The 18,036-nt window shown below is 50.4% G+C and overlaps 1 protein-coding gene across 2 annotated transcripts in view; it reads right to left on the bottom strand.

Annotated features, from left to right (window-relative positions):
• The window catches only part of ANK1 (ankyrin 1), a 243,957-nt gene that overhangs the window by 58,355 nt on the left and 167,566 nt on the right, over positions 1–18,036 (bottom strand). For both annotated transcript variants that reach the window (XM_010371812.2, XM_010371821.2), the window contains exons 5-16: positions 17,434–17,532; positions 15,908–16,093; positions 14,654–14,752; positions 14,059–14,157; positions 13,649–13,747; positions 9,848–10,045; positions 8,259–8,357; positions 7,757–7,855; positions 7,114–7,212; positions 5,815–6,012; positions 5,138–5,236; positions 4,292–4,390 (exon numbers count right to left, since the gene is read on the bottom strand). In XM_010371812.2, coding sequence (XP_010370114.2) covers positions 4,292–4,390; positions 5,138–5,236; positions 5,815–6,012; positions 7,114–7,212; positions 7,757–7,855; positions 8,259–8,357; positions 9,848–10,045; positions 13,649–13,747; positions 14,059–14,157; positions 14,654–14,752; positions 15,908–16,093; positions 17,434–17,532 — 1,473 coding nt within the window. The remainder of the gene's footprint in view (positions 1–4,291; positions 4,391–5,137; positions 5,237–5,814; positions 6,013–7,113; positions 7,213–7,756; positions 7,856–8,258; positions 8,358–9,847; positions 10,046–13,648; positions 13,748–14,058; positions 14,158–14,653; positions 14,753–15,907; positions 16,094–17,433; positions 17,533–18,036) is intronic.

The following is an 18,036-nucleotide window of genomic DNA, read 5'->3' as shown; positions in this document are numbered from 1 at the left end:
TGATTGTACCACTGCACTATGGCCTGCAGCAGAGTAAGACCTTGTCTCTACACATAAAAGTTTTAAAAAGTAATGCACTTGTGTGTCATGGTTTTGTAGTGCACTGGTTTGCAAGACATTATAATTGCATAATGAGATGAAGGAGCTTGCCTCAAAAGTACATCAATGATGTCACTGTGCACTGTTTATTCAGCCAATTTTTGTTTTTATTATTATCATTGATAGCAAGACTGTCTTAATGAAGGAAGCAGTGCATGGGTTTACACTCTGGAGCACACTCCTTATCTCCCTGCAGGCAAGAGACGGTTCCCAGGTGGGCTCCTTTGCTCATCACTGCCGAAAACTACTTTCACCTGTGTTATCTTTTTTGTGCGTCATTAAAACCACATAAGGTCACTAGGGCAGGCATTTTTATTATTATCCCATTGTGTGGAGAAAGAGGCCAATTCTCTGTGAGGTTAAGTGCCTTATTTAATGTCACATAGTAAGCAGAACAACAGATAACCCAGCCCTGACCTTCTGATTGCACAGCCCAGGTAATTCCAGCTACAACAGTGGTTCTCCAACTCTGATGTGTACACAATCCCTTGGGACCTTGTTAAAATGCAGTGTCTGATTCAGAGGCACTAGGGGGGCCCAAGATTGTGCATTTCTAGCAAGCTCCCAGTGATGCTGACAATGCTGGTCCAGGGACCACACTTTCAGTAGCAAGGCCCTAGGGCACTCAGGGTTAAGGGCAATGCCAGGCTGGAGGACGTCCTGGACGTGTGCCCACCCGGGCCCATAGCAGATGGCTGCCCAACGTGGGATCTGTCTCAGGGCACGAGATTTCCCCACCTTGGCCAGCATTCCTCTGGCTGAGGACTGAGTTCTCCCTGCCAGCCACTCTCTTACTGTGGAAACTAACATTTCTGATTCTGCCAGGATCACTGGTCAGGAAGAGGAAAGGGAAAGAAAGGTGCCGGCCAAGGCAGTCAAAGCCCTGGGCACAGACAAAGCTCAGCAAGGTGGGCCCATAGGCGGCTTTTGTGGTGAAATGAAAAGTTGTGATTTACCCAAGGAATTGAATTAAATTGAAAAATCATTCTTTTTGAAGAATGACGTGTGATAATCCTTTCCAGTATTCTTCCTTTTTAATTTGATTATGTTATGAGAAAACATTAAATTGTTCTTTGTAGGTTGTGTTCATGTAACAAGATCAGCATTTGGATTATAATAAGTTTAATTAAACAGCATGATTTTTGCACTGTATTAAAAGAGAGCAAAGGAATGGGGTGTGATGCCACAGATCCAGCCTGAGATGCAGGGTTGGCTCAAAAGGGAGCTAAGCCTCCCCACAACAAGACACAGTGCACCAGACAGCACTGGCCCAGAGAAGCTTTTCACTATGGAAACGGAATATAAAACCCTAAGCCCCCAAAGAGACCCCAGTTGGGCCAAAGAGATCCCAGAAAAACCTTAAAAACTGAATTCCCAGCCATGAAGGAAGGGAGGTTGGACACGCCTTGCTATACCCACTCCCTTTCGGAGTTTAGGCGCAACTGACCAACATTCATGTTAAAAGAGATCATAAGACTAACCAAAGGGACTCTCTGTGACAAGACACCAAATTATCAACAGGACCCAAGGCCACAATAGGCAAGGGCTGAGTCACATGCCCCCTGGAGGTCACTCAGCCCAGGACACTGGTGAACAGACCCTTCTCTCAACTTAATTCTTTTCTGCTGATTCCAAACTTTTAGATAAAGCTTTACTCCTTTAACCAACTGCAAATTAAAGAATCTCTGAATCTGCCTATAACCTCTGGGCCCCTGTTTCTAGGTATTTTTGTCAGTATATACCTTCCATGTATTGATTTATGTCTTTACCTATAACTCCTGCCTCCCTAAATGTATAAAACCAAACTGTAACCCGCCCCAGACACACTTTCTCAGGACCTCTTGATACTGTGTTGCCCAGGGCCATGGTTATCACATCAGCTCAGAATAAACCTCAGAAATACTTTATGGAGTCTGGTTTTTCCATTAATAACTACATGAAAGCAACGATTATTAGGCTTTTTTTTTTTTTTTTTTTTTTTTTTGGAGACAGAGTGTTGCTCTGTTGCCCAGTCTGGAGTGCAATGGTGAGATCTTGGCTCACTGCAATCTCTGCCTCCTGGGTTCAAACGATTCTCCTGTCTCAGCCTCCCAAGTAGCTGGGATTACAGGTGCATGCTGCCATGCCCAGCTAATTTTTGTATTTTTAGTAGAGGCAGGGTTTCACCATGTTGTCCAGGATGGTCTTGAACTCCTGACCTCAAGCGATCCGCCTGCCTCGGCCTCCCGAAGTGCTGGGATTACAGGCTTGGGCCACCGTTCCTGGCCCTATTAGGCCATCTTTTAATGTACAAAGGACCATCACTTGAGCAATCTGCAGTGTGTTCACGGATGTATCCTCAGGAATCCCAGGTTACCTGGGAAGCAGTGATGTCCACACTGGCAAGACCAGCCCCCTGTCCTGCCCTGGACATGGCTCAGGCTGCCAGGTAAACCTCTGGTTAAAATTGAGATACAAGTGCCACTATCACTCTCAGAACATGGAGTGTTCACAGAACAGAGCTTCCCCTAAACCGGGACTGAAAGGAACGAATGAACTTCTGCAGGTGACAAGGACAAGCACAACTAGGCTGGAAAGTAATGGAGAGGGGAGGGAGGAATGTGTGCCCGCAAAAGGCTCTTCTTTCCCAAGGAAATGAGCTCATCCTAAGGAATGCACACGGAGGGAGCTCTGCCCAAATGTTCAAACAACGTTAGCATCAAAATTAGAAAGGGGAGGGTTTGGTTTGGGTGCAGAGAGATTTGCATGTGAAATTCTACAAAATTGCCAGACTACTTTGGAAACTATTTTTTGCCATGGAAACAAAGCCCATCTGTACAGGGTTTGTGCTTGGATTTAGTTCTCTTTAAATATAATGAACCTGGATCCCTTTCCTTTTATATAAGTAGGGGAATGAGGAGGAGGAGGGGAGTCCAGGTTTTTATTTTTAGAGGCAGGAGTAAGTCGACATCGCAGCAGGGCCATGTGCTCCCTCTGCACAGCGACGTGGGGCTCGCTGCAGCAGTAGCGAGGACAGGAGGAGACAGCTGTCAGGAGCCGGCGTCTGCAGAAGAGCGATGCTGCAAGATGGGGACACGTGTCTGTCCAGGGAGGGAGAATGCGCTGCACCGACACTGAGGCTCCCCGCCTGGGCTGCGGCAGCCCTAAGCCAGCAGATGTTGGCTGGAGTCATGCGGGGTCCCACCCCAGGCTCCTTCTCTGCGGCACTTGGACACCTGCCACATGACGGATCACAGGGGTTTGCTCTCCCATAGATTATCCTGTTTCCCGTGTGCCTGGCTGCCCCAGAGAGTGCGGGGACTGCGTGTGGCTTTTATCTTCCTGGCCCCGCTCCCTCTCCTCTCCCCTTCTCCCCGCTGGCCACCAGTCCCATGGCACCTATCCCTACACAGCCTTGCCTTCCCACAGCAGGCAGCCTGTTCCCAAAAATGTTCATTCCAGCTTCATCCTTGCACTACCCAATCCCGTGGGGTCTTCCAGAAGCTACCCATCTGCTCCCTCCTCTGATTCCCTCAAGGGTCACGGAACCTGCTGCCCTGAGCAGCTCGCCTCTGAAGCTGGTGTGAGTCGGGCCAACATGTCTCATATTCAGGTAAGCCTCTCTACAAAAATGCCACCATCGAAAAGTCTGATCTCAGAGAGAAATGAATTTGGAGGTGATCATTCTCATTTTAAAGAGGTCCCTTGCTTCCAGGTTCCAGCAAGCTCACCAGCAGCCCTGAGGATTTCTCAAAGTACGGTCGCTGTGGCCCCAGCCTTGGAACCACGCAGAGAGTAGGTTAAAAATGAGGCTTCCAGGCCACACTGCACAGTCCCACAGAGTCGGAATCTGCTAGAACCAGGCTCACCACTCCCCAGGGATTTTTATCCACACTGATCTCTGACAGTCAGTTTACAAAACCCAGCTGACATGCAACTGCTTGGGGACACATTTGCTGTATAAAACAAGTTCTGCCTCTTCGAGGTAAGCCCTGGCTGGGAATTGTTACCCACTTCCCATCCCACTCCTGGGCCCTGAATAGCACGATTACAGGACAGGTAACATGTGTGAAAGTGAGGCATGATTTCTGAGGTAAAAATAGCAACAGAACGCAAAACCCCTGGGTTGCTGTGGAAACCCCCCTCCCTGAGGGACTGGAAGGTAGCAGGTGACCTGCTCTCCGGGGCAGCTGGGGAGAGGCGCCAGTCTTACCCAGGCGGGGCTGTGCGGGGAGCCACCCCGGGGAAGCAGCAGCTTGACGATGTCCAGGTTGTTGTGATGGACGGCCACGTGCAGGGGGGTCAGGCCATTCTGCAGAGGACAAAGACAAAAGAGATCAGATGTCACTCCCACAGACTTTCTCCCAGGGTTCCCTTTAGGCATGGCAGCACCTATTTTACACAGTAAAATCCTGTAATCCTTCCCAGGCCAGTCTTAACTTGGAGTCACGACAGAATGTCATCGGCAGGACCCAGAGCCCTGTGGGAACCAGAGGGGACGTGGGCAGTGAGATCAGCACATTTGCCCAGAGAAGGCCGTTGGGTCTTTCCAAACGGATAAGGCCGTTGACAGAAAGGCCAGTCTTTCCAAAGGGCATTCTCTCTCGATGGCTACCCATGGAAATAGGAACAGGCCGGGTGCAGTGGCTTGCACCTGTAATCCCAGAGCTATGGGAGGCTGAAGAGGGAAGATCACCTGAGCCCAGGGTTTGAGACTAGCCTGGGCAACATAGTGAGACCCTGTCTCCATAATTTTTTTTTAAGTTAGAGCCGGGCATGGTGGCACCTGCTTGTAGTCCCAGCTACTCAGGAGGCTGACACTCAAGGTTGGCTTGAGCCCAGGAGTTGAAATTGTAGTGAGCCATAATGGCAGCACTGCACTCCAGCCTGGGCAACAGAGAGAGACCCCGTCTCAAAAAAAAAAGAAAAAGAAAAAAAGAAAAGAAAAAAAAAGGGATGGACAACATAGGCAAGAGATGGAATCTGCAAGAGCTGAATTCCATCCTCTGTTCTTGCCTCTAACCTGAGAGCTGCAGGGGAGGGCGGGGTTCAAACTCACTTTTCCGGCAGCATTCGGGTGTGCGTCCTGCTCCAGCAGCAGCTCTGCCACCCGCACCTTCCCATACTTGGCTGCCACGTGCAGAGGGGTAAATCCTTTCTGAGGAGAAACACAGGCCGTCAGGACATCGGGGCCCCAGGGCTGTCCTCTCTGGAGAAAGGGCCCATGGCAAAGGAGGCTGCCCCCCTCCGCTGGCATGGAGATGCCAATAAAAGCAAAGGCACAGCCATTTTTGAGCCCTCCAGGAGGCTGAAGACCTCAGGAGTGGGCATCCCTGCACTTGCTGTACACGCTCCTCTGGCGAGAGGGTTTCGACCACCTCGCAGTGGTAGTTGATTGCTGGCTAGCTGAGGGCAGGGTATGAGTCTTAATCCTTCTCATATCCCCAGAACCTGTCTGTGACTTGCCCAAAGCAGGTTTCGACTAATAATTGTGCCATGATAAATGGATGAAGGCTGGCTGGGCGTGTGAGAAGCTGTGATTGACCTCCCGTTTTGGGGAAGGATGGAGACACATCGGGCTTGCAGGTGGCGGGCAGCCCCGAGTGTGATGACCCTTCCAGTTGCTTGCAGCATCACTGAGGTGACAAAGAGAACCAGGCACGAATTCCCCTCCAAGCCCCAGGCCTGGCTGAGTGAGCCTGTTGCTTCCTTAGACCGAGAGGAGGGAGGTTGTACCTTGGTCATGCAGGCCTGGGATGCTTCCTTTTCCAGAAGGGCCAGGACTGTTTCCACGTGGCCCTCACGGGCTGCGATGTGCAGGGGCGTGTGCCCAGCAGTGGTGGCCAGGTTGGGGTTGGCATTGTTTTCCAGCAGGAGCTTCACTATGTTTGTGTGGCCGATGCGAGCTGCACAGTGAAGTGGGGTCTGGTCATCCTGGACCCCGAAGCGAAAACAAAGAAGGAGAAATGCTGATGTTACCAAATCCAACTTTTCATCTTACAGAGTAACAAGGCAGGGCCCAGAGAGGGCAAGTGACCTTCTCAAGGTCACACAGCTAAGAAGATGAAGAGTCAGGGTTTGAATCAAGTCTCTGAGTTACAGGAACCAATATGCTGTATCCTATTGAATCCTTACAACAGCTCTTCAAGTGAGCTGTTATTTCTACCTAATTTCGCAAAGACCCAGCCCTGCCATCTGTAAAATGGGAATAATAACGTCTACTTGCTAGGGCTCATCTGGGATCAAGCAGATAATGTACACGTTTCTGTGTTTGTGCATAAAAGGCACTCAATGCAGTGTGGTTGCTCATCCGTCTCCCATATCCTTTCTGAGAGGATGCGCTTGTCTTTCTGCTTGAACTCTACTTTGATTTTCTCTGTGCTGGGGTCAGGAGAGTCTCAACTGCTGACAGAGAATGAGGACTTTTCCATCCACACCCCCAGCTTCCTGCTTCTGAATGCTGCTATCGAGCTGCCTGGGCCAGGTCTCATGGGGCCCAGCTGGAGGCATCCCTCGAGGGCCCCAAACACAAATCACAGGACTGACTCTAAGGAGAACCCATCGTGGCCTGTGGTTAGGAAGCCTGCTGTTGGCCGAGCGAGCAACTGGCAAACTCCACAGCTCTTCTCACTGCCTACTCCTCCAACCCCCGTAAAATGTGCTTACAGCAAGGGGGAACCCTCCCAGTTTTAGATCAAGTAATTCTTGCCTGATTTTCGCTGGCAATGCTTTCTTCAAAAGGTTGCCCCCCTCCTTACATGGCAACTGTCGTCGTTAGCCCAGGACATACTCAGCCCAACCATGCACCTTGGACTTTCCTTATTTTAAAGAAATGTGGCTCTAATGCAAAAATATCCCTGGTCTTCTCAAACCCCCTGCAAAGCAGAATCGGAGCACGCGGAGCCACCTGATTGGGATGAAAAGCGATCCCCAGGCCACAGTACTGCAGCCCTGCCTGGAATGAGGATGGGTTCTCTGCACAGTGCTGGAACTGCTCACATCTGAAACCCTTCCCTTCCTGCCTTCACAACTCACCTTGGCCTTGGCGTTGACTTTGGCTTTGTTCTGGAGTAAATATTTGGCCACTTCCGTGTGCCCAGCTCTGGCTGCCATATGTAGTGGGGTCTCCACTTTCTATAAAATAACAAAATTGTAGAACTGTTCATACATGCCTGCTGTCCAAAACTGCACACACAGAGCTAGGAAGTGCAGCTTCGAGTGGCTCGGTGGGTTTTTGTCCAAGAGGTGGAGTTGCCCCAGCAGGCACTCTTTAGTCTGGTGTGTGTGCATGTGTGCATGCGCATGTATGTATGTGTGTGTGCACGTGTGCAGGTGCAGGCATGTATGTGAGTGCATGTGTGCATCTGTGTATTCTAGGTATACTTAAAAGTAAACCCCAGAGCTAATGAATATTCAAAAATGTAAATGTATTCCCAGTGAACACTTACAGACATTCCAAAATTATTGTCCAAAACAAAACCTCCAAGGTTTATGGATGTGTGAGAAATTTAATCCAGAAAGCGTCAGTACACAGGGATGTCCTCCCCCAGTCTGAAGCATTGGCTATTCTGGGAATTGTAGTTCTGTCCCCAGAGAAGAGGCCTGGGAGCACTGGTGAAAGCTGCCCTCTGAACTCTTGGTCTAGAGGAGCAAGTCCCTTGCCTGCCTGAGGGCTTACCACATTGGAGACGTTGGGCGATGCCCCCCGCTGCAGGAGGTTCTTCACGATGGGAAAGTGCCCCATGAAGGAGGCCACGTGGAGAGGTGTCAGGCCAGACTGAAACAAACAAGGGCAGAGTGAGATAAGTGGGAGTCTTTCCGTTCCCCTGAAGAAGAGAGAACCTGACAGCATCTAACGCTTTCACAAATGGTTTTCCAAGAAAATGGAGTTATATGAGGTGGGTTTGCTTCCAAGAAAATGGTTGGAGAAAAAAATTACCATGGGCAAGTCGTGCCCACTCTTACAACTTGCAAAAATTGTGTCTAGTCTTGGAAAGCTCCGTGAGACTTGACTCATATTCCCTTGTCTTAGTCACCTCTAATTCATTCCTTCCAGCAGTCCAGACTTGCAGACACACACACCCCTGCAGCCACTCAAAGCTACAAAGAGCGACTCTTAGAGAAGGTGGGTCAGGGGAGACCACAGGCCTGCCCCCAGGCTCCTCTGCAGTCTCTCCTACCTCGGTGACCGCGTCAATCGAGGCTCCCGTCTTCAGCAGCAGCTCCATGACACGAACGTGGTTCTTTTTACAGGCGATGTGTAAGGGGGTAAAGCCATTCTGCAGCCCACACAAAGGAAGACAGACAAGCAGGAGTTTACACACGGGCCCAAGGAATGCCCAGAAGACCACCTCGCTGCTCTAAAAGGCAGCTGCTGCCCAGGCCACCAGCAGATGCCTACAGACCAATCAATGAATTAATGCCAATTGATTAGTCTTACAATGTCAATTAATGCAAATCACATAACAGACAGGTGGCTCTCACTTGATGCACTAGATATGTTCCTGAACATGTTGTTTATAAACCTTTTTAAAAAATTTATTCACATTTTGGATGCACTAAAAGATCCTGCTGTTTAAAGTCCCCTAAGGGTAAATTTACAATAAAAGAGTACTTTTGTGAGGCAAATCATGTTCCCTCTTCCCTGAAACCACTGATCATTTTTAGTGAAATGGATTTCTACTCTAAAGTGTGATGTACTCTGAATATAAACTCTGAAGGGCAGAAAAGTATGTTTGTTTTTATCTGTTTTTTCAGTGCTTTACCCACTTAAGGCAGTGGTTCTCAAATGTGGGAGGTGGTGGTGGGGGGTATCATTTGCACCTCACCGCCAAAACATGTGGCAATGTCTAGGGACATTTTTTATTGTCAACTAGGGAAGGAGAGCTATGAGTGCCTAGTGGGTAGAGGCCTGGGATGCTGCTAAACATCCTACAACACACAAAACCACAAATATCGACCCAAATGTCAATAGTCCTGAGGCTGGGAAATCCCAACTCCCCTACAATAGCATGTGGCCTGCGGGCATTGCTCAGTGAAAGCTTTTTTGAGTGAGTGAGTGAGTGAGTGAGTGAGTGAGTGAGTGAGTGAGTGAATGAGTGAGTGAGTGAATGAGCCATCCTCTGCCATCCCTGGAGGATATCCTGCCCCTCAGTTCTGCTGCCCTGGGAAGGGGCAGAGAGGAGATGTGGTTACGGGCATGCTTAGTGCAAAGCTACAGCCCTACTGGATCCCCAGACCTCCCTGGGAGGCCCTGTCCTGGGAAGGAGGCAGAGGAACCACAGGAGGGATTTGCTCTGGGCCTGAGCTTCCCTTTACATGAGTGCCATGAGAACTGCAAGCCCCTCTGTAGACGAAGGATGCTCAGCTCCAGCCACCTCACTCATCCCCAAAGCAGCTCAGAAAGCCACGTAGCCCCTAAGGAATCACTCAGCTCCAGACCTGACTCCAGTGGACAGGTGCCCCAAGCCTGTATACCTACCATGTGGGATGCTTCCTGAGTCTGGTTTCCTGGGCCCAAACTCACGCCTGACCTCAGCCTGGTCACCAGGGGCAGGGGTCAATACCTAGCAGGGTGTGCAGTGGAGGGTGCAAGAGGGGTGCACACCAGGCCCCCACCATCCTGTGCTGTCACACCGTACTTCTCAGGCCTCGAATCCGGGGAGCTCTGGGCACCTGCCGCCCTTCCCACAGGTCCAGCCATGCCTCTCTGGTCCTGCCCCGAGCCTGCCCTGACCCTCTGCACCTTCTCCAGCAGCCCCCTACTCACCAGGGCTCTGGAGTTGGGTTTGGCCCCTTTATCCAGAAGGACCTTGGCCACCCTGTGGTGTCCGCAGTGGGCAGCCACGTGGAGCGGGGTCAGGTGGTCCAGGGTGATGTCGTCTATCTCTGCGTCGTATTGCAACAGGAGCCGGACACAGTCGAGGTGGTCTCCCTGAGCCGCCATGTGAATTGGGGACAGGCCGTTCTGGGTAAAGAGGAAAACACAAGCAATCACAAAGCCTTCTGGGGACTGAGCATGGAGATTCAGGACGACTCCAACGTCACTCCCTACTTCTTTCCTACACGACGCTTCCACAAGGCTCCGGAGGGAGCTTGGCTCACCCTGGCCTCCACACTTCTGCCAGTCTCTGACCACAGACATTCTCCTTTCCGCCTGGCCAAACCTTCAAAGCCATCTCCAGCAGGCCCACCTCTTCCAGAAAGCCCTCCCTGACCGCCCTAGACTCCAGCGAGCTTTCCTTATCTGCGCCATGCACTTGGACCTTATTCTCATATTTGCCCAATTACACTCATAGTTAACTGTTTAGGGGAGTGTGTCTTTTCAACTTTTCTCTTTACTTATATGCCTCTTAAGATCAGTGACTGAGCCTAATATTTCTTCTTAAATGCCCCACAGTGCCCAGTAAATGCATGTAATATACATTGTGGTCCTTAAATTATGCAATTTTGAATAAATGAATGAATGAATGATGATAAAATAGAACTTGGATCTAAATCCCTCTGTTCCTTATCCCTGTCAAATGCAGTTCAGTTAAAGAAAATTCATTAAGGATACTCATTTCTCAAACAGCAATTTGTTGAAAAAACATTAAAGAGAAAGGAGACTCACTCATTCATTCAGACATTAATTCAACACATACTTATCAAGTGATTAATGTGTTCCTGGTAATAGGTTAGGCTCTGTGGAAACAGAAGAGAACAGACATAACCCCTGGCCCAAGGAAGCTTGTAAACAAACATAGTGGTATCTTTCAGTGCCCTGAAGTGGGATGAAAAATGATCAAAGCACAGAGGTGAGAATCAAACAGACGGCGTCCTTGATGAAGGAGGGGCACTGGGAGGGAGGAGGTGAGGCCTGAACTAGGACTTGAAAGGAGCTTAATGGAAGTTCACCAGGAGGACCAAAGGGGAAGAACATCCTAGTGAAGGGAGCAGCATGTGCAACATCACAGAGGCAGCTACCCTAGGGGAACCCAGGGGCCTCCATGCAGTTCGACAGGCCAGGGCAAAGTGATGGCAAGCATGGAGGCGAGCTGGAGAGGAGCCTGGAGCTGCGCCAAGAAAGACTAGGAGCTCAGGACTTGGGACTTCAGCTTTTCGAAAGTGGAAATGAGAGGATTTTCATCAAGGAAGACGCAAATCAGGTTCCATGACAGCAGATGTTAGTGTTACAGGCTGAATTAGGTCCCACAAAATTCACATGCTGCAGTCTTAACCCCCAGGACCTCAGAATGTGACCTTGCTTGGAAACAGGGTCTTTGGGGGATGTAATGAGCTAAAATGAGGTCATTAGTGTGAGTTCTAATCTATGACTGGCGTCCTTAGAAACAGGCAGATTTGGACACCTGCACAGCAGGAAGATGCCACATGAAGATGAAGGCAGAGGTCAGCATGATGCTTCTATAAGCCAAGGAAACCAAAGATTGTGCTCAAACCACCAGAAGCTCGGGGAGAGACCTGGAAAAGATGCTCCCTCACAGCCTCAGAAGCAACCGACCCTGCCAGGCACTGTAGCTCACCCCTGTAATTCCAGCACTTTGGGAGGCCGAGGTGGGCATATCACTTGAGGCCAGGAGTTTGAGACCAGCCTGGCCAACATGGTGAATCCCCATCTCTACCAAAAATACAAAAATTAGCCAGGTGAGGTGGCATGTACCTGTAAGCCCAGCTACTTGGGAGGCTGAGGCATGAGAATTGATTGAACCTGTGAGGCAGAGGTTGCAGTGAGTGGAGATCACACTGCTGCACTCCAGCCTGGGTGACTGAGTGAGACTTCATCACAAAAAGAAAAAAAAAAAAAGGCCGGGCACAGTGGCTCATGCCTGTAATCCCAGCACTTTGGGAGGCTGAGGTGGGTGGATCAACTGAGGTCAGGAGTTCAAGACCAGCCTGGCTAACATGGCGAAACCCTGTCTCTACTAAAAATACAAAAATTTGCCAGGCATGGTGGTGCATGTCTGTAATCCTAGCTACTCAGGAGTCTGAGGCACAAGAATTGCTTGAACCCAGGAGGTGGAAGTTGCAGTGAGCCAAGATCATGTCACTGCACTCCAGCCTGGGTGACAGAGAGAGACTCTGTCACAAAAAAAAAAAAAAAAAAAAAAAAAAAACGAACCAACCCTGCTGACACCTTGATCTTGACCCTCCAGCCTCCAGCCTCTGGAAGTGTGAAACAGTAAGTTTCTGTTGTTTAAGCTACTCAACGTGTGGTTCTTTGTTAGGGTGGACTGAGCTAACTCAGTTAGTTACACTTGCATTTCAGAAAGGTTGTACCATAGTTCCCAATTGAAAAGTCACATATTCTCATATTCTCAGAAAATACTTATCATAAGCATTCCTTTCAGCCCCATTCTAATGATCTGGATAATAAAACAAAATACCTTAACTTCTGGTCATGTATTATGTTTAAATACAGCACTCCTGGAAAAATGTTGGGAATTTCCTGACCTAATAATCTAACTGATAGTAGCAATTCTACTTTCATTTAGCTGAGGAGTTTTACTGTTAGATATACTTTTGAAGACATTATCTCACATGGTCGTCCCAACAATCCTAGGAGAGAGGGCGGGGGCTCTCCAGATGAGGAAACTGAAACACAGAGAGGGCAAGACACATGTTCAGAGTCACACAGCAAATCAGCCAAGGATGGAGGGTTAAATGAGAAACTGCTTTAGTAGAGGACACCCTCATGCAACAGCACACACAGACACAAACAAGAGCCAGTGTGGGGACTATGAATCATGACCCAAATTAACGACAGCTCTACAGAACAGAACATGATAATGTGTCGGGAATAAATCAGCTCTCACTGTATGGACTAAGCCATCATTTCATGACAGAACTGCTTGTGGGAAACCTCCTGGGTAGCCATGAGTGGGCCTGGCTTCTGCCTTGCTCTGCACTGACACAGCTCAATTCACGGGGCAGAGGGCCTGGAGCAGGCTCAGGCAGCTCTGTGTAGCTGACAGCTTTCTTCCCTGGAAGACTTAAGTCCTTATGTTAGAACCATGTAACAAGCCTTTTCTCTGGCCTGTAATGGAGCCTGAGAAGAACTGTGTTCTTTTCTTTTTAACTTCGCTCCAGTCTGACCCGGGCTCTGAAGACTTCTCAGAGTACTTAGTGCCTGTCTTTTCTGGAGCTAGGAAGAGAGACATGGAGATTGATCTAGAGCAGTAGTAGGCAAACTATACAATCTGTGGGTCAAATCTGCCCCGCCACCAGTGTTGGTCAATAACGTTTTATTAGAACACAGGCCGTAGTTTGCATATTGCCTATGGCTGCTTTTCTGCTACGTTGGCAGTGTTGAATCACTGCAACAGGGACCATGGCCTGCAAAGCCTAAAACTGTCTAATACCTGGTCCTTTAGATAAAAAGTTTGCCGACCCTGATCTAGTATGAATTAGAGCTACACTGAGGGCCTCCTATGTGACAGGCCTTGTAATAAATGTCAAAGGTACTATTCATTTAGTAGTATTAGCATTTCTGTTTTACAGAAACAGGATTTGATGCCAGGTCTGTTGGACCTGGAGCCCTTAAAAATGCTCCTCACAGGAAGGAAGCACACACCTTGGTTTTGGCTTGGATGGGTGCCCCGTGGTCCAGCAGGATCTCTGAGATTCGCACGTGCCCATTTCGAGCTGCACAGTGGAGAGGTGTCAATTCGTCCTTTAAAAGACAGAGTCAAAAACAGAAAGCCCAAAAGGCAGCTATCAGAGGTCATTTGGAGAGAAGACCGCCTATGGCACCATCCCAGCCCACGCAAGTGCTGACGTTTCCTCAAGCACCAGCTCGACCTCAGCACAGTTTTACTACTGCCTCCCGCTGCACGCGGCACTGCCCAGAACACTGCTGCAGGCGGCTCCAGGAGGCTGCTGGTGCATCCCTAACTAGGTCACCAAGGGCCCGCTGCTCTGGGTGAGGTTCGTGAGGGGGAAACTCCCTCCCCCTGCCTGGCTGCGGAGCCTGCTGGCACCCACCTTGGTCTTGGTTTCTATCTGGGCTCCCCGATCCAGCAGCAGCCGCACCATGATCACGTTGCCCCTGCGGGAGGCGATGTGCAGGGGCGTGATGCCGTTCTGAAGGGAGGAAGCAGGACAGTCAGGGCATGTCATCCTTCCCTGGAACGCAGCTGCTGTGCACCCGCTCCCCATGTCCCCAACCCCCAGCCCCCAGTCCTGCAATGGTGCTGTCAGGGCATTTCTAGCCTACGACATTTTAAAACCTGTAAGGACCTGCCAACAGGATGGGTCATCCCACCACACCAGCCAAGCCCACGCCTCCCAGAGTCAACATAACAGACTGCAGGAAGGTCAGTTATTTGGAAATCACTCTCTGCCCTCCAGATTTCCCACTTCTAGGATGGGCAAATGGACTTTAGGGTTTTCTCAAGCAAAGCAGGTAGAAACTGGGGGGTGGATGGTCAGAAACCTGCCAGCAAGGAGGTCGAACAGACAGCAGGGCTGTTTGACCCACAGGCACTTCTGCCACTGGGATGAAATCCATGGTGCCAAGGCAGGAGCACCTGCTAGCCCCAAGCCCCCAGACAGTGAGGGCGCACCTGCCCCAGGTTACCTGTGGCGTGAAATTGACGCTGGCTCCCCTGTTGAGGAGTAACTGGGCCACGTTGAGGTTCTCGTAGTGGGCCGCAATGTGCAGGGGCGTGAATCCCGTCTAGGGCACAACAGAGGGGGAGAAACTGGTCATATGTGATTTACTTCTATCTCAGAATCAGCCCTGGGATGCCCGAAACTCAGGTGGGGTGACAGGACTTTACAGACAAAGGAGATTTTGATGGGTGGGAACATTTGGTGAGGGGGTCAAGAGAGGCTCTGTGGCACAGTGTATTCAAAAGCTGGGTATCCACCCTGAGCAAACCGACTTATATGCTAACATCAGACTCTGTGGGCCCGTTCGTCAGAGTGATCACCGACAAAGAGATTTTCATTCATGAATGAAAGTGTGATGGTGCCATGGTCTTTTTTTTTTTTTTCTTTTTTTCCCCCTCCATTTAGACAGGGTCTCACTGTGTCACCCAGGCTGGAGTGCAGTATGATGTGATCACAGCTCACTTCAGCCTCGACCTCCTGGGCTCAAGCAATCTTCCCACCTAAGCCTCCCCAGTTGCTGGGACTACAGGCGAACACCATCATGCCCAGCTAATTAAAAAAAAAATGTTAAGAGGTGGGGTCCCACTATGTTGTCCAGGCTGGTCTCCAACTCCTGGGCTCAAACCATCCTCCTGCCTCAGCCTCTGTCCATTGTCATCATTCTCTTCCAGAGCCTCAAGCCAGGCCTAACCCCACCCAGGTGTTTTCCAGACAAAACCCGGTGGATCTGGGGCCGGTGGAAGAGGGGAGGTGCGGGGTGCAGGAGGGGACTGTGAATAACTCCAGCAAATCCATTTCCACTAAAAGAGAACCAGCAGCCTCACCCTACAGACAGCAGATCAGCAGTGCCTCCGAACACCGGAGAGCATGCCCAGGTGGCCCGACTCCTGCACGCCTCCTCCCTCCACTACCGGGCAGCCGGGGAGGAGAGATGAAGGAACATCAGGAAGGCCGCCTCCTGGTGTTCCAGGGTAACTCGCCCTGCCCGCCTGGACGCAGAGCACAACATCTGTTGCTCCAGATGACCTGGAGCAACAGGAACCACCCCTGCTGCCAGGGATTTAGAACAGGGCTATCCAGGGGCCTCTCTGCGTCCTGGGATGGGGACGCTCCGTGAGCACGCTGGGGCTCCTGTTTGGGAAGTCGCAGGGCGTACTCGGTGCGCCCTGAGCCCGTGGGCATCCGCGGCCCAGGGCTCCTCCCTCCCCCTCGCCCTCACCTTGGAAAGCACGTCCGGGTTGGGGTCATTCTGCAGCAGCACCGCAGCAGTGCGCGTGTCGTCGTTGCGGGCCGCGATGTGCAGGGCCGGGAGGCGCACCTTCCCCTTGGTGCCGTAATTGATGAGGTGCGCGACGACATTTTCGTGGCCCTGCTGCAGGGCCACCGCCAGAGGCGTGAACCCGTCCTGGCCAGAGGAGGAAAACGCTTTGCTCTGACTGGTCTGAACCTAGCTGCCCTTCACACAGGACACACCCTTGCCCCTCGGGCTCATGCTCCCAGCGGCGCCAGCCTGAGGGACCTCCCTCCACCAAAGCCCTCTTCATCCACCAAGTTCAGCCTAAATACCACCTCCTCCCTGAAGCCCTTCCTGCTTCCACTTCCTTTCTCTGCAATCTCACAGAACCAGCCAAATTTTTCCGTAGCATTCCTTTAGTTTTCCTTTATAATTTGCTTCCAGTTTGATTTGTTTTAAGAAACTTTTGACTGCTTGGATTCTTTGCCTGCTCCCCTTCTCACCCCATCTGCTGGTGCCAGGATAGTGCCTTGACAAAGCAGAACATTATTAACACTGACCAAAGGCCAGAGTCCACACCAGGCCCTGATAATTCAATTGTGAGCCACTACTACTACTACTACTACTACTACTACTACTACTACTACTATTATTATTATTATTTTATTTTTGAGACAGGGTCTCGCTCTGTCACTCAGGCTGGAGTGCGGTGGTGCAATCATGGCTCACTGCAGCCTTGACCTCTTGGGCTCAAGTGATCCTCCCACTTCGGCCTCCCAAGTAGCTAGGAATCAGGCACACACCACCACACCCAGCTAATTTTCTTTTTCTGTAGAGACGGGGTCTTGCTGTGTTGCCCAGGCTGGTCTTGAATTCCTGGCCTCAAGTGATCCTTCCACCTCAGTCTCCCAAAGCAGTGGCATTACAGGCATGAGCCACGGTGTTTGGCCATGAGCTACTATTACTAATTCCCTCAGTTGTGGACATACTAAGGGGCGCAGGACCCCAGGAACTGATGAAACGGAATGACAACAAAGTCATGTCATTGAGCCATCCAAAGTTAAGAGTCAAGAGACTCTGGCTCTATCTAGTCCAATTTCATTATTTCGCCAATGACAAGACTCAGGACCACAGCAAACGAGAATTGTCCAAGGGTGCATGGTGGTTTTGTGGCAAAAGCCTTTCTCATTAAGGCCCAGTGCAAACTTGCCAACCATACACACGCATGCTTTGCCTGCCCCTCCAGTCACAAGTATTGGCCATAGCGGGAATGACGCCCTCAAGTGTGACGTCGTTTCTTTGGTACGTGTCTGGACCTTCTTCAAGACCCACAACTTTGTCATTATTCCCTTGCAGAACTCGACAGTGCTCAGGATTAGTGCAGCAACCTGAAGGTCATCTATCACTACATGGATGCACCCCAGGCCACACACCCAGGAAGGTGTCACTTGAAGCAAGGTTGTACACCTGGGAGACTTCCGGTGGTGACGACATTTTTCCAAGCTACTTACTTCCGTGGCTACGTTCTGGTTAGCTCCATTTTCCAGTAAAAACTTAACCACTTCCAAGTGGTTCTCTTGTGCTGCCATGTACAGGGGTGTAAAACCTTTCTGTAAACCAAGAGAGGACATCATTAGCATCCACCCGCAATGTAAGAAAGGCCGACACCAGCACAAAGTCCTCTCACCTGGAGGACAGCACTCTCTTTATTCCATTTCCTCCCACCTGACCCCTCCTAAGGAAACTCATCGTCACGGTGACTGGCATCCTGGGATTATTACAAAAGGCCACAAGAGGCTGTGCCTCCCCTCGCCACCGTAGGTCAATCTCTTCAGCTCACACACTCATTGATTTCATCAATGCTGCACCCCGTGCCTCATTCCTCCAGTCCTCCATTTCTCTCTCCACCTGGGCCATAACTGGACATATTATTTGGCTTAGGTCCACAACAGTTCAACCCCGTCATGCTTAGGATGTGCGCTCTATGCATGAGAAATAATAAAGGATGTCTTCACCACTGCTTGGAGACACGCTCCCGGGAAATCTAGGCCCTGCCCCACAGTGTGTCTGTTAACACAGCTGCCAGTGGATCCACGAGGGAGCAGGAAAGAGGA

This window comes from Rhinopithecus roxellana, chromosome 9 (genome assembly GCF_007565055.1).
Source record: "Rhinopithecus roxellana isolate Shanxi Qingling chromosome 9, ASM756505v1, whole genome shotgun sequence".
NCBI lineage: Eukaryota > Metazoa > Chordata > Mammalia > Primates > Cercopithecidae > Rhinopithecus > Rhinopithecus roxellana.
The sequence above is the reverse complement of the archived record's forward strand: the minus strand, read 5'-3'. Positions and strand labels throughout refer to the sequence as shown.